Source organism: Dromaius novaehollandiae, chromosome 3, assembly GCF_036370855.1.
Source record: "Dromaius novaehollandiae isolate bDroNov1 chromosome 3, bDroNov1.hap1, whole genome shotgun sequence".
Classification (NCBI taxonomy): Eukaryota; Metazoa; Chordata; class Aves; order Casuariiformes; family Dromaiidae; genus Dromaius; species Dromaius novaehollandiae.
This window is the reverse complement of record NC_088100.1, coordinates 97,572,028-97,586,534: the sequence shown is the minus strand read 5'-3', so window position 1 is coordinate 97,586,534 and position 14,507 is coordinate 97,572,028. Positions and strand designations below refer to the sequence as shown.

The window sequence follows — 14,507 nt, the reverse complement described above, 5'->3', positions numbered from 1 at the left end:
GGAGACGGGCACCTTAGGAGGAACTGTGGAAGTGGAGAGTATGGTACAAATGAAATGAGAGCCAACAAAACTGAGTTTGCTTTCATATAGCACCTTTCATGTTTAATGACACTGAAGGTCAAACATTGAGCTAAATCTCTATGGGCTCCTCTGAAGATCTCCAGCATTTGGTAGGTTTGTATTATGGTAACAAGCAGTCTGGATTAGCAGTTTTGTTATTGTGCTGTAGAAGTTGCACGAGAAAAACAATTTTCTTTCTGGCCTTGCTTAGACTTCCACCCAAGATGAGTATCAAGCAGTAAACATTGGAGTTATTTATAAATGCAGGGACTTGACCAGCTGACAAGTTACAGGAGAAATAGCAGAGAGTGCAGGATCCTTCTGCTATCTTGGCTCGCTGCTTCTGCTTCTCCTGTTTCTAAATTTGTAAGTTGTGGGGAGAAGAGAAGCATGTCATCTTCCTGGGGGCGCTGTGAGTGGGGCCCTGACAAAATTTGATTTTTAGCAATGACTAGTTATAACCTCTATGGTTCATTAATAGGTGGTTCATCTGTACATGTCTCCCTCTCCCTCCTTCCCACTTGCCATGAGGTTAATTCTTAAAACCTCTGCTCAGTTTACTGTATTGCATATAGTCTCTGGTGCAAGCGATTCTGCCTGTTGCATAAAACAGAACTGAGTAAGCAAACTTGCTTGCATTTTGCTTCTGATGCACTTGGGACATGTGGCTTTGTTACCTCGTGTTGTCCATTCAAAACAAGCAAAGAAACCGGCATCAAAACAACTTGTCAGAGACCACTGGTTTGCCTCTGGCCATGCTTGCTGCAGAAACTCTGTAGAGATCCCTGTTGGCTCTGGTACATAAATCTTCCTGGAAGTAGGATAGGTCACAGCCTAATCTTTTACAAGACAAAGTACATCTCCAGCCAGGACTTAAGCATGCCTGATTCCAGATTTGTAATATGTCTGTAAATAACTAATTTTCATAGCAATAAAATGTTTAAAACCAAATATATCTCCGTAAGGTAAGTAGGGTTGAGGGCCCCTATCTTCGGTGTTTGTCTATAGTACAAGAAATTTCCATTCCCCATCTCTGATCCCTACAGAAATGCAAACAATGCAGTTTCTTTTCTTGGGTAGGTGGTGTTACTGCTGGTATTTGTCTTTTTAAAATGGATATCCTTGAAATAGACTTAATGTGCGCAAGTAAGATTCATTAGGTTAGTTGTACAGGTAGGAAGTCTGAGGTGTGGGGAACTAAAGTGAGTTGCTTCAATCATATTGTGAGTCTGTGGCGGGACTGAAGAAAACAAGGAATAAAAAAATCCTCCATGGGCAACTCATTTCTTGACTGAGTCCCTTTTTATATTCAGTTAGAGCCTTTGCAAGCTGTTGCAGAGTATTTGCAAAATATATGAATGACAGGTTTGTATCTTAACCAGAGTAAGAAAAGCTTTTTGTTTGTCTTAATAATGGAGTTGTGCTCTGTCCTTGTTCATTCACACCAAGTGCCTGGACAACATAGGCAGGTGGGGTGCAACGAGGTGCAAAAGGTCTCCGTGTTTCCCTACTGTTTCGTGCATGGCCATTCTTGCTGTGCTTTGTGAGAGCTGCTTTAGGTGCAGATGCCTGTTGCCAGCCTGAGTGATGAAGGCTGGGCAAGGGCTGATGTGGCATGTGGGTGCCACCTTTGTAATGACCGCGAGCCTCTCTGGCTTGCTGCAGTGCTTCGAGGCAGCATGTGTTGCATTACAGCTCCTGCAAGATGAGTCAGCCCCACACAGAGGAACACCCTGCGCCTGGCAAATCAGCTCTGTGACCAGGCACTGGTGACTGGACTTCACCTGTGTGGATGGGTGTGCCCAGAGATTGGTAACTATATAAATCTGTGCATGCACATAAGAGATGACATAGGATTGCAAAGTTTTTAGCTGGTTTCCTAGGGAAACGGTCACACTGCATCTTCCTCTGCTTTTCCTCCCTGTCCATCGTCCAATAATTTTAGTGCTGTTATTGGCCAATTTTGGCTCCGTGCAACAGAGAAGTAGGGATTTCAAAGGTACAGAATGAATTTGATTTGTTCAGGCGCAGTCTGAACTCACTGCACAGGTGGAAGTTGGCAGTTCTGGGGTGATTCATCGCCTCCTCAAATGGTGCCTGACATGAAGGAAGTGCGTGGTGTTGGATGGTGCTGCCCCCTCTTCAGTGCCTGGGAAAGGAGACCGAGCAGTAACTTGTTTGGGGGTGGAAAAGTTGGGTGCAATGAATCCCTTGTAAATTTGTTTTTAAAAGTTTCTTGAAAATAGGTGGCAAAGCAGAGCAGAGATCCTTTCTTCTAAGATATCAAAAGGCTGCATTGTCAGCTCAGCCTGTGTTAGATACCAGAAAAATATAGGTGGAGGTGAATGTTATGTGATACTGTGACTGTGAGAAACTTTCATCAGAGATTGCATTTTGTTAATAACACGTCCAACCACAAGTTGCATGGACAAGAAAATGGACTTTGTTAGTTTAGTGGCTTGGAACACTGTTTATGTTGTTGTTTAACCCAGTCAAGTTGTTTGAAGATATTTAAAATCTGTAACTTGACATTTTCAGAAAAACTGTAAGACTGTGACACTAACCACACTGGATTGGGAGTAGTGTGTGTGCTTCAAGGGACAGTGTGAGTCCTCCTAGCAGCTGTAGTTTGATGGAAGCAAAGCTCTGAAACTAGCACATGAGGGTTATTCCTGAGCATGGTAGTGCTGAACAACCCGGAGCCTAGATTCAGGGTTTGGTCTAGTGGGGGTTTTTTCCTTCCTTTTTTCCCCCCCTTCCCTTAAGCACAAACTGTCAAGCTTATGTTTTTGCGGTTTCTCTGATTATTTCTTTTTAAACTTCTATGATAATGAGGTCTTTATTGCTTGGAAGAATACTGCTCCTTCTGCTTTTTCCCCATGTGAAATCTTTGTCTTGGTTTTGTAATACTGGAAGTGGTTGTGTTGGAGGTTATGTTAGTGTCCTGAATGGAAAGTGGTGGCATCAAATAGAAATAATAAACAGAATAACTGATCTTTTGCTCAGCTGATCTGAAAACTACCCCCTTGGTTTTAGTTGTAATTTAAATGGCCAACGAAAACCTCAATTTCGAATTATTGATTTTTAAACTTACTTCGTGCTTGTGTTTCTTAATTTGCTTCTTACAAAGCATGGTTTTTGTTGGTTTCCAGAACTATTAAACACATGTGGGTTTGCATTCACTAAACATAATCCTGGCATTAAAATTGCTCTTTCTAGTTAATGAGCAGATATTTCCCGATTTGTTCACATGCTTGATTAATGTCTTAAACTTTAACATTTGTTTGTATGTCACTCATTATTTTCTGATATGGTTTTCTGCAGGATGACTAATTTCCCTGTGTATTAATTGTTTCAGGCTGTATTTGTGTGCAAATTAGAATAAAATGTACAATGTTTAAAGACTTTTTTTGTCATAAAGCCAGCTTCTGAGAAATGTACTTTTTTTCCTCTGTCATCCAAGATTTTGATTAAACTAAGTAAATCTTTTCAGTTAAACGAATGTCAGTTGCTGCAGATAGTGCTTGAACTCGATCTTTATGATCATTCTGTCCTTCAACATTTTGCAACTAGTAAGCTTCCAGTCATACCTGTTTTTGTTGTTTTCTTTAATGTATGGATTAGAAGAGGAAAACCAGCTTGTTTGGGTGATTTTACTCAGCCAAAACTTTGTTGGTTCATCATCTTTGAAAGGCTAATCATTGAACTAAATTAGTGGAGTGAACTGAAAAGCAAAAGCTTTTCTTTCCCTGCTGGAGGAGGGATACTGTTATTTTAAAAACTAATTTCAGCACTTCATCAAACTGATTTCAGATCCTTAGCTAGTGACTTCTCCAGTTTAGTTCTTTACTGATTGGTAGCTATCACATATTGCTAGGATGTGTTCTGTTCACATAATGTTAAGGGTATATGCTGTGTTATGGGCTTAACTTAGGTAGCCTCGCTTTTAAATAGAATTCTTCTAAAAACAGGATTTCTAGTTAGCTTATCTGACATAAAATTTTTGCCTACTCCAGGTTTTTTTTTTGAATGAGATGCTAAAACTACTGAGTTTATTGGAAGGTAGGCTGTGTGGAGTGACTCTGAGTGCCAGCAGTTTGGACAATTTCAAGTACAGATAAACTGTTTCAAAGCATTATGTAGCTTTTCAGGCTTATAACTTGCTTTTAATAGTCCTCTTCATAATCCTTTTCAAAGTGGATTTACACCTTAAATTTCTTTTTGCAGGAAGCTATGTTTAGTCCAGGTCACGATTTACACACAGTCTGCAACAGATTTGTGTTTTCTGAGCCTGCTCTCTATTTCAGAGGACAAGAGGTTTTGCAAGGTGCATTCTCCTTTTCCAGACTAGCACTTAGAATGCTGTTCTGACTGTTGGATGCCAAAAGACCCTATGCTTAGTTATGTCTTGTGCTTAGGATCTTTTCATAGGCTGATTTTCAGAGTTCTTGAAGTTCTCTAAGAAAAGCTTTGCTTAAAAAGAGGTGATGTGGGGATTCTATTGCATAAGGGCATACCTGTCCTATCAAGTGAGGCAGGTGTAGAAAATGGATTAATGGCAGATTGATGACATTTTTCGATGTTCAAATAAGCCATTTCATTTATGTCCTCTCTTGACACTAGTGGGGGAAAGTAAAAGCATGCTGTAATTGCATATGTCAAGATAAAGATAATCCATTTCTCTGTTATTGTTCAGTAGTCACATGACTAAAGTGAAGATTTCTGATTCTGCTGATAATAAAATGAAGAGGGAACCCAGCACTCCCTCCCTTCTATCCTCCCAGCCCCTGCTCTCGGCTGGATTTGCATCCTGTCTGCCTCGCTGCTACTTACTGACCTGGGGACAACTTGCTTTAATGCACCCATACAGCAGGAAGGAACAGTATGTTGTAAGGCATAGGGAAAACTCTTAAGAGCCTGGATTTTTCCCTCCTTCTCCCCCCTTTTGGTTTCAGTGTCAATTATGTTGACTTCATGAACATGCTTACTGTAGACTTTTACTTGGGAATCTACATCTTCTCTACTGTAATCATCTGGTTTGGACTGGGAGAGTCGTTGTCTTAAAGCTTGCTGCCTTAGCTGGCGCCCTGATACACCACTGCCTGCAACCTGCCAAGTGGTGGTGCTGGCTGATGTACCCTTGCAGCTGCAGTGCTCAGGAGAGCATCTAAGACTTTTCTAAAGACTACAAGGAATAGTGGTGGTATCTATAGAAAGCTGCTGCTTTGTGATGAGCCAGGATTATACTGGGCATGAAGTTAAGAGAAAAGCATAGATAAGGGTTAAAGGTGAAGAAAGATTAACTAAAACTTTGCTTTTACTTTTTTAGTACAGATGTATCGAAAGCTTGGGTGGTAATAAGCTTTTTGAGGAAGACTGATATTTGGGTGTATACAGCTGTGTTATCCTATATGTTCCTTTTGAGATGGTACGTTGGCATGTAATGTTCTCCTTCTGATCTTTAACTGCTGTTTCTGCCTATTGGTAACTGCTCATTGAGGTTACTTTGGTCAGAATTTTCTGCTGCTGCTGTGACTAAGTAGAACTGATAGAACAATAGAGAAAAATAAATTGTCATTCAGTTTCTTGTTTTTAATAATAAAAAAAATTAAAGGAAAGGTTTGTCGGGGCAGGGATCAAATTCCCTTTTGTTAGAATCCCTTCATTAGAAATTCAGCTTTTTTCTTTGTGATGGCTGTAAAAATGGGAGAGGCTGATCTCTGAGCATTAAGGTCTGTGGAGAAATGGGTTCCTGTAAACAGAGCATAGATAATAAAATTAGTTTTCTTTTCTCACCTGACGGTTAGGAATATTGAGTCCCAGCCACAAGGATATACGATTCAATATGACACTGAAAAAACTGAGTAACCAACAATAAGGTATTTTGTTGGCAGAACTTATTTTCATTTTTGCTTCACAAAAACTGCATCTTTTAAATGTCAATCCACATCTGAGAGTGACTTTGTTCTATGCCTGGTATATACTTCAAAGTGCTGCTGTTTGTAATTATGCCAGCCAGACAGGAAGCATGCTGTTTATTCATGTTGCCATCAGAGTAGCTGTCTGATAGGCAATAGCCCCAGTTTGTAGATGCTGATATCTTGATAAAAGGGCCTTGTACTAGTATAGCTTATTTCTAGTTTCAGAATAGTCTTGAAATCCAAGCGATGTTGGAGTTGCTCTTACACTATTACAGGGATGGCTTCAAAGCTGTTGCATGTTGCTGAGCTGAGTGCCTCTGCTTTCCAGCTCGTATGTGAGATGTCAGAGTTGCCCAGTTCAGCCCTGGCGTTCTTGGTGTACTTAGGCTGCCTGTGGCAGCCAGCGAAGTTAGTGTGCTGCACTCCATGAACTTGTCTTGCTGTAGAATAGGCTAGTTCTGTTCCTTTTTTTCCCCTCTGTTTGCATTTTATAAGTAGTTTGATACAGGAGCCATCAATGTTATATACAAATGCAGCATGGGGTATGATTTTTAGGCTTGTGAGCAAAGGCTCCCTGGTGGCATCAAAGTGCAAATAACTGAATTTCAGTGGAAAAAGATAATACCATGTTCTTCCCTTAATAATGTGGTTTGGTTTCTGTGATGGTAAGGTTTTGTGTCCTGTTATTCCCCTATGCTCTTCTACACATACACGCATACATGCATGTGCTGGGCTCATACATGCATAAAATCTTTCTTACCTCCTGTACTCTGGTGCCAGCAGCATCATGAGGTACAAGAACAGTCACAGCTTGCTTTCCTGAGGAGTCAGAATAAGGAATGCACAATGTTTAAGTGCAGTAACATGAGACAAAATGCTACAGTGGTATTTTCACTAAATAAATACAAATCTACTCTCTACTAGATGGCTTGAGCTAGAGGGAGCTTTTAGATGGCTCTGAGGCTGCTGTCGCTAGGCTGGGCCATGTAGTTACAGTGGTGTGTCTGAATGCTGCGTATTACAGGCACTGGCTTTGGGAGTAAGTGAGCAGCAGTTACAGTAGCTGAGGCTGGTGTTTCATACCCTGCCATGGAGGGTTGTGGTCACTGGTGAGCTGTTCTCTTGTGGCTGTGAACTGCTTCCAATTTTCTGCATCCTTCTGCTCTGTGAGGATGTGGTATATGTCCAGTGGCTCTGTGAAGATTTCCATGTGTGGTTTACCCTGGAGTAAGCTCTGGATGCCTTTGTCTTTTAAATGACAGGTGAACAACCTTGTTAGTTGTCACCTAATAAGAAGTAGTAGCTTGAGAACTTGATGTAAATTATCACAGTTTAATATGAATTACCCTCTTCTTTGCTCCCTCCTGCTCCCAGAGTAGAAACACATAGTCTCTCTTGGTGTTTGTGATTGCAGCTACACTAGAATTTTCTCACAAATGATGCTGCCTGGCAGTGATACAGAGGAATTCAAACCGAATGAATCCCAGTAACCAGTCATCTGCTCCATCTCTTTCTTTCACTTGCACCTCATCCATCTTACTTTTATTCTCAACTTCTGGCCACGGTATTTAGACAAGCGGAAAATATGTGATTCTTGCAGCATGCCATGCAAGTGTATGGACGTGGATGGTGTTGACCAAGTCTTCTACATGCAGGGCCGTAAGAGGGAATGCCACCTCTCCCATATCTGCTGTGGCCCAGAGCATCACTCCAGCTGAGGTATCTCTTTAACTGCTGGAAGGTATATCCTGGGAATGGAGGTGGCCTGTTTTACCAAGCCACTTAATACATTGTATGTTAAAACCAAGGTACAAAGATCAGCCAGGAGGCTTAAGAGCAACCGGCTGATAGGTAAGAGGTTTTGATATGCTGATGAAAACAAAGCATTTTGATGCACTTGTGAAAATGAGACTTTTGATTAAGAAGGCTGAATTTTCCTATGCGGTAAGATATGCAATGTGTTGCAGATTCTGCGTGGAGTTGATCAGGGACTGGTGACTGAGATTGCATCTTGTAGTAGTGGTGGCCATTCTCTGGCTTCACAGATGCTCGATCAAAAAGTTTTTCTAGTTTTAAAAATCATCTTTATCTGTATCTACAAGTCTAAGTAGATAAGATTCTCCATTACAAAATGCTACAAACACAATGAGAGTGACAATATTAGGATTGGCTTGTAGGGTCTAGTTGGAAGGCCAGGAGTAGGCCTCCTGAACTGTGCTTTGATGTAACTAAGCAGCCATGCACAAGTTATTTAAATTTTCAGGCTGTGTTTGCCTCTTAAAAGGGTGGGGGGAAGGTCTTCAGAAGGGTGTTAGTTTGGGTTACTGGAGTTTTCTTCCTTTCCACCTTTGAGACTTTTAGATGAAAGATACCCCAAGGTTATCGTGGATTATTGTGATTATGTAGGGCTATTGTGGTTATAAAAGACTGTTGCTACAGAGGCAGCGATGAAAAATCTTCTTGTGGCTTTCTCTTGTAAAACAAAACTTTTTTCTCCTCTCTTCTGCCTTCCAAAAGGTATAGTGTGAATGAATGGATGTTTTCAAAATCTAGGCATTCTAGGCCTGTTCCCCCCCCCCCCCTTTTCTCTTCTATTTGCATTGCAAATAAATGGTGCTGAAAATTCTTTGCTTGCTCAATAGCTGGGGAGAGGAGTATCAAGACTAAAGATGTGAATTATTTAAGCTGCCGTGAATTATGGCAGGAATAATACACAGTGCTGGGTCTTGCCTATGTCGAACTACTCCAGACTGTTGCTTTGGCTTGTTTTTCAGGCTTTTGCTTTCCAAGACTCCATAATCTAAGAGTATAGCCCTCAAACAACTTATTAAGACCCCCAACAGTGTCTAAGGTATGAACTTAGTACCACTTGTAAAATGGAAGTGTTTTGGCTGTGCCTTTCAATTTTGTGGTCTTTGAGGAAAGTTAAGTGTTTAGTACTCCGCTGAGCTTTGATGAGTCATTAAGTATGAATTATATATATGTATTGGTTTGAAGAGCTTGTCTTAAAAATAGTCTTGTTTCAATGCTAGCTGATTTCCTAGAGCCGTATTTCTGAAGTAGGCTGCAGGCCGTGTACTGGAAATGAAACACGCCCTTCCACTGGGGATAGCTACCTTGAATGACCTCACGTTCAGCAGAGGGCGAGAATGTGATCACAATCAGTTTCCATGCAGCGGTTGCCGTGCAATATATTCACACCCTGGTTTACCTCAAGATAAATTATTTATGTTCCTGTAGTTTGAATAAAGCTATCTCATACTCTGTGTAGCATCATACCCTGGCTTCTGGCGAGAAATACCTGTCTGTGCTGCACGTGAGCACAGGCATCATAAGCTCGCTCTGTAGCCTGGGGCTGATGCTGTTGGCAGGATAGTAGGTTCCACCCTGATCTGTCTCTTGCTTTGAGTTCCCATGACTGTGTTTGACACAGATGTAACACCAGGACACAGCAGGCAGACTTCACGTTGTGTGCCATGGAGTTTCTTCGATTTCTTCCTTAGATTGCCAGATGCCTCTGCTTCTGGACTATGGGTGTTTAGCAGCTACCAGCTAACCCTATGCGTGAAAGGGTGCTGCTGTTGACCCTGACTTCTTGCACCTATAAATGCACTATTTCCCCGTTGTTATATTAACGCAGCCATGAACATGAAGCTAGGAGTCAGTATTGACAGGAAAATGAAGAGAACCTGTAGGTGGATCAGTATCTCTCTCCTACTCAGAAGCAGCAATGCTGCTGTTTGGTGAACTAGTTAATGAATTGGAGGAAAAAGTAGTAAGTCGCCTTAGCTTGCTGTTCTCCTTAGTGGTTATGCTGTCTCCATCCATGTTCAGAGGCTTTCAAGACTGGACTGGGTAAAGCCCTGACCAACCTGATCTGACCTCATAGCTGACCTTGCTTGGAGCAGGAGGTTGGTCTACAGACCTTCTGAGATCCCTTCCAACCTGAGTTTTTCTGTGGTCCTATGTCACTGAGAATCTAAGCCCCAGTGTCCATTTGCAAGTGTGTGCTCCAGCTCTGTGGAGCACTAACTTCACCTCCAAGCATTAGAGCCAGATGATGTACTCTCCTCTCTTGGTGGGGACTGGACGAAAGGAGATGAAAGCTGAAATAAGCATTCATAAAATGTCCACTTTCAGGTTTCCATGAATGCAAGCAGTGCGTTTCAAGTGCAGGAGGAAATTTTTTCAGTCAGTGTACGCTTCTCGTAAACCTTTTTGGTTTTATTTCTAGCATAAATGCAGATTAGCTTTAGAAGGAGAGAAGGAAGGAGGATGATTATAGAGACATCAAGGGAAAGAGATGAATCTTTGGGAGAACTAGAGGAAGTGGATGGAAGTCTTTATTCAGGAAAGAGAACCATTATTTCTATACATAGAAGGCTACTGCCTCTGAAGTGGGTGGAAAGTAAATGGGTTAAAAGAGCTTATTCTTTTTAAAAGTATAATCAGGAAGCAAGGCTTTCATTAAGTCTTGAGCTTGGACCAAACTCCATTAGAAAGCTTTATCTTCAGTATACAAAATATTTTTTTAATGATACATGTATGTGTGTATGTCGTCTCTCTCTCTGTGTGTGTGTGTGTGTAATGTATAAAAAATTTGGACATCTGATTTGATAAAAACTATCTTAGTAGTTTTAGTAGGCAAGTTATAAATTAGTATTATCTTAGCATAACTGACTTTGATATTTACTAAAGGACTCAGGTATTTACCCTAGCCAGTTACTGCAAGAGTGAATGGCTTCGTGCTTTACCCACAGCGAACTCCATCATAGACACACTTTCTTGCTAAATCCAGTGTGGCAGTATCATGTGCTTTGCAGGTTTCTGAGGCTTTTTGGGAACTGAATTGAATTCAAAACATATTTTATGATACAAAATACTTTTTGTACCGGTAACCAGCAGAGGGAGGCAGGGAAGAATTAGTGTAATTTTTGCTCTCAGGGCTGGATGGGCTAATAAATAGTGGTGTCCAGATAGACAACTGCCTGCCAAGCAAATCTGTCGTTGTTGGGACTCTGTCTGCACTGAGAGAACTGAATTGGTGGCAACAAAAGTAAGGAACCCTTTATTACTGTTATTCCTCTGTTCTTTACTTTGTCTGCTGGATTTGCAGTCTGCTTGCTCTCATTTCCCTTCTCATTATATTTCTGTGGTAGCGGAAAATGGCCCTGTTTGGGTTCTGTAGAGGATTTTTGACTGCATTGGCTCAGCACATATGGTGTTAGTGGAAAGCACTGTGACTAATGTCGCATCATGTGGGTCATTCTTCCTTTTTGCCCTTTACAAGTGGAAAAATGTGTGCAATGTAGCATAGTGTGTGTTTTAATACATTCTGTACTGCTTGGTGTTTACTGTGGCAAGGGTCTTAGCTGAAGGAAAAGCTGGTGGTGCCAGCAGTGGTCTGTATTACCTTCTCAGAGCTATTTATTTCCCCATCTGTGATCAGCTGCAGCTCTGTTCTGCGGCCTGCATGGATGGACATGTTTGCTATTAGTACTTGGGAGTTTGAGCAAGGGTTGTTCACTTTTTCTCCCGTATCAGAGATTAGAGATAGTAGCTCCTTGCAATGGATTGTAGCATGTAGCTTTTTATCAGGCTGTTCTCTCTGTGACATCTCCCACGACAACCACCCCCACGCAGACTGTGCTAGGACGGCCCTTGCTGTCTGATTAGATGCTGCATGTGTGTAAATGTCCGTAGGTTGTACTGGGTTTCTTTCAGGGTTCTCAGCCCTGCTTTGCACTGAAAGAGATGGTGACTCTGACATAGACATGTTTTTGAATTTGTTTTCAATTGTGGGGGTTGATTAGAAATTCAGAAGTAAATAAAGCTGGGACAAATCAGAGAATAGTATTTGTAAGTTGATTATTATAGCTTCAGCACTTGGTAGCTTCTTGTCTTTTTCTGCACAGAGAGTTAACATCCTCTTTTCCCCTTCATGACAAGGCAACAGGGTGGGGACAGAGAAGCTTTGAAATAATAGAAAGAAACATAATCCAAAGCCCAAAACTTTGCAGGTGGACTGGAAGACAAGGTAGAAAGGCGAGAACATGGAATGGGGTGTTAGTTAAATCATCATCATACCCTCCTTCCCGCTTTTCATTTTGAAGTAAATCCATTCCCGCTGCTTCAGACAGATCAAAATTTTCAAAAGTGCTAGGTACTGACATGTATTCCTCCTAGGTAGGTCCTTGGGGAATGTGCTTTGCACTTCTGGGGCATCTTACCTTCTCAGCCCTCTGAAGAAACTGCTTGTGTCTGGCTCAAATGTGAAACATTAAATAGGGAAACTCCAACAATAGGGAAGCTCCAACAGTTACCAAGGGGACAAAACAGAGACTTAAACTTGAAAAGTAAGCGAATATAAGACTGCCTAGGAACCTCAAGCTTCTCCGGTGTGAGTGCTCTTACCACATCACTCGTCACGGGGAGATCTGGCACCCCTTTGCTGCTTCACCAGTAGTTTGTGATGAGACTGTTGGAGCGAGCTGTGCTGAGGTGCCTAGGGTTATGCGGGCTTAGGCAAGCATGGCTCCTGGTGCATGTGGTAGGTCCTTGCAAGGGGCAGAATCCTTTGGCTTATACTGCAGCAATCTAAATCACCTTTTTGGAGAGCCTGTTTAGATAGCTGAAACCTTTCTTCTTTTGCCACATTTGTGGATCTGTCTCAGGAACAGTAGGATTTTTTCCTATGCCTTGCATGTTTTTCATTGGTTTTAGGGAGCATTAATATATAGAATCAATTGGGAAACATGTATTAAACTGTTTACAGCCTGTGTGGGCTACTGGGCATTTGTGTTGTTCCCTTTGGTTTAAAAGGCCTGAGTTTCCAAGCGGTAGTGTTGTGTGGATCCAGTGTAGCCTAAGAACCTGTGCAGATCAGAGTAAAATCAGTGTGTGGAAATGTAGCCTCCCCAGACAGCTTTGGAGATGTAAAGAGTGTGGTCACATGCTACCAGATAAGAATCTGGGATAAAAGATTTTCATGTAGGGACAATAGCTGTGGGTCTCCAATTAACATACTGTTTGTTGGTAAGAGGGGTTGGTGATAGAAGAAAGAGTTTGAGTAGTATAAAAACCAGTTCTTCTTCTTCTTCTTCTTCTTCTTTTTTTTTTTTTTAATATGGAAAAGAGGGCAATTTCTGATTAAAGAATCTCTTGTGCCCTGCCAAGAACTTACGGCATGTCCACATGCAATTCATGTGTACTCAGATTTTCCAAAAGAGGCTTCAGATTTTCTGACTTTGATATCTTCTGAGTTTGCTCTTAAACTGTTGAGCTTCAAAGCTGCATGTGGAGTAGTGGATGCTTAGAAAATATCAAACCCAGTCCCAAGGTGTTTCAGGAATGGCACTTGTGTTGAAGCACCCAGAATCTATAGCTGTCTGTGGAAATATAGTCCTTAATTTCTCTGCTTACTTATTGCTACCAGAAGGATTGTATACTCTTTCTTCATAAAGCCTCTGAAAGGCACTATAGAAGTGCACAGTGTCACTGTACGATAGAGCAGCATGACATCAAATGCCTTGCATATATAGGAATTTTATGTTCCTGGGGTTCCTGAAAGTCATTAAAACAAGGGGAAAATCCACATACTGAAAAGCTTTCCTGTCACCTGGTAAATGAAAGGAGAAAACAATGTTGCTATTTGTGGGCTCCAGTATGAGAAGGTGTTGCTATTTTGCAGGTCTGTCACTGGAGCGCTCAACCAACTCAGTTGCCTCACGTGCTCGATTGTGTGAAAGGGAGGAGGAAGTCATGGCTTGTTTTGAGACAGCATGTGTCATTGCCCAAGTGTACTTGCAGGAGCTTGAAAAGGTAAGAAGTGACCCTGATGTGTTTCTTGGTGACCTAGATGGAACTTCCAGAAATTTTGGCAGCAAGAGTGGTAGGGCAATGCCATGTGCTCATAGACAATAAGGGGTATAAGAACAATTCTGCAAGAGTTAGGTGTCTTAGTATTTTGATGGGCTAAGTTTTTCTGTGTAAGCAGTTGTAAAATAGCTGTTTGTCTTGTCTTGGCCAGTTTCCTTTGAGAATGAGGTATGGAAACCTGTTTTGTCTGCAGTATAGCACTGAATGCTTTAGATATGCCCAGGTCTTATCTCAAGTTTAGCTCTTACTAAAGAGGGATCACTAGCTTGATGTAGCAAATGCCACCATGAAGAAACCCAAGAACTTTTACACATCTGCCATGTAAATGATAAACAGCAGTGGATGCTGAGATCCCTAACAAGCTAAAAATAACCCTTTGGGTCAACCATAGCGTTTAACTGCCAATGATTTAGCTTCTCCAGGTGAAACTGGAAGAATCTAGATCACTAGCAAGGAGTTGCTCACCCAGTGGTTGGCTAGGATGCTGAGTAAGATGAGTGCTGTGAGCCCTCTGCTGAGTGATAGTATGTGCCACTGATTAGCTAGAGTGTACGTGCTTGATGGTCTCCATCTCCGTAACTTTGCCTAGCTACGTTTAATGGGTGCACACCGTAAGCTTCCATGCCTTTCTTCTGCCACACGTTTTAT

The 14,507-nt window shown here is 41.6% G+C and overlaps 1 protein-coding gene across 8 annotated transcripts in view; it reads left to right on the top strand.

Annotated features, from left to right (window-relative positions):
• Nucleotides 1-14,507, top strand: part of TTC7A (tetratricopeptide repeat domain 7A) — a 187,417-nt gene that overhangs the window by 9,066 nt on the left and 163,844 nt on the right. For all 8 annotated transcript variants that reach the window (XR_010388532.1, XM_064509558.1, XM_026121174.2 and 5 more), the window contains one exon: nucleotides 13,672-13,802. Coding sequence is in view for 7 of the 8 variants with exons in the window: in XM_064509558.1 (XP_064365628.1) it covers nucleotides 13,672-13,802 (131 nt within the window). In the remaining variant the exon portion in view is untranslated. The remainder of the gene's footprint in view (nucleotides 1-13,671; nucleotides 13,803-14,507) is intronic.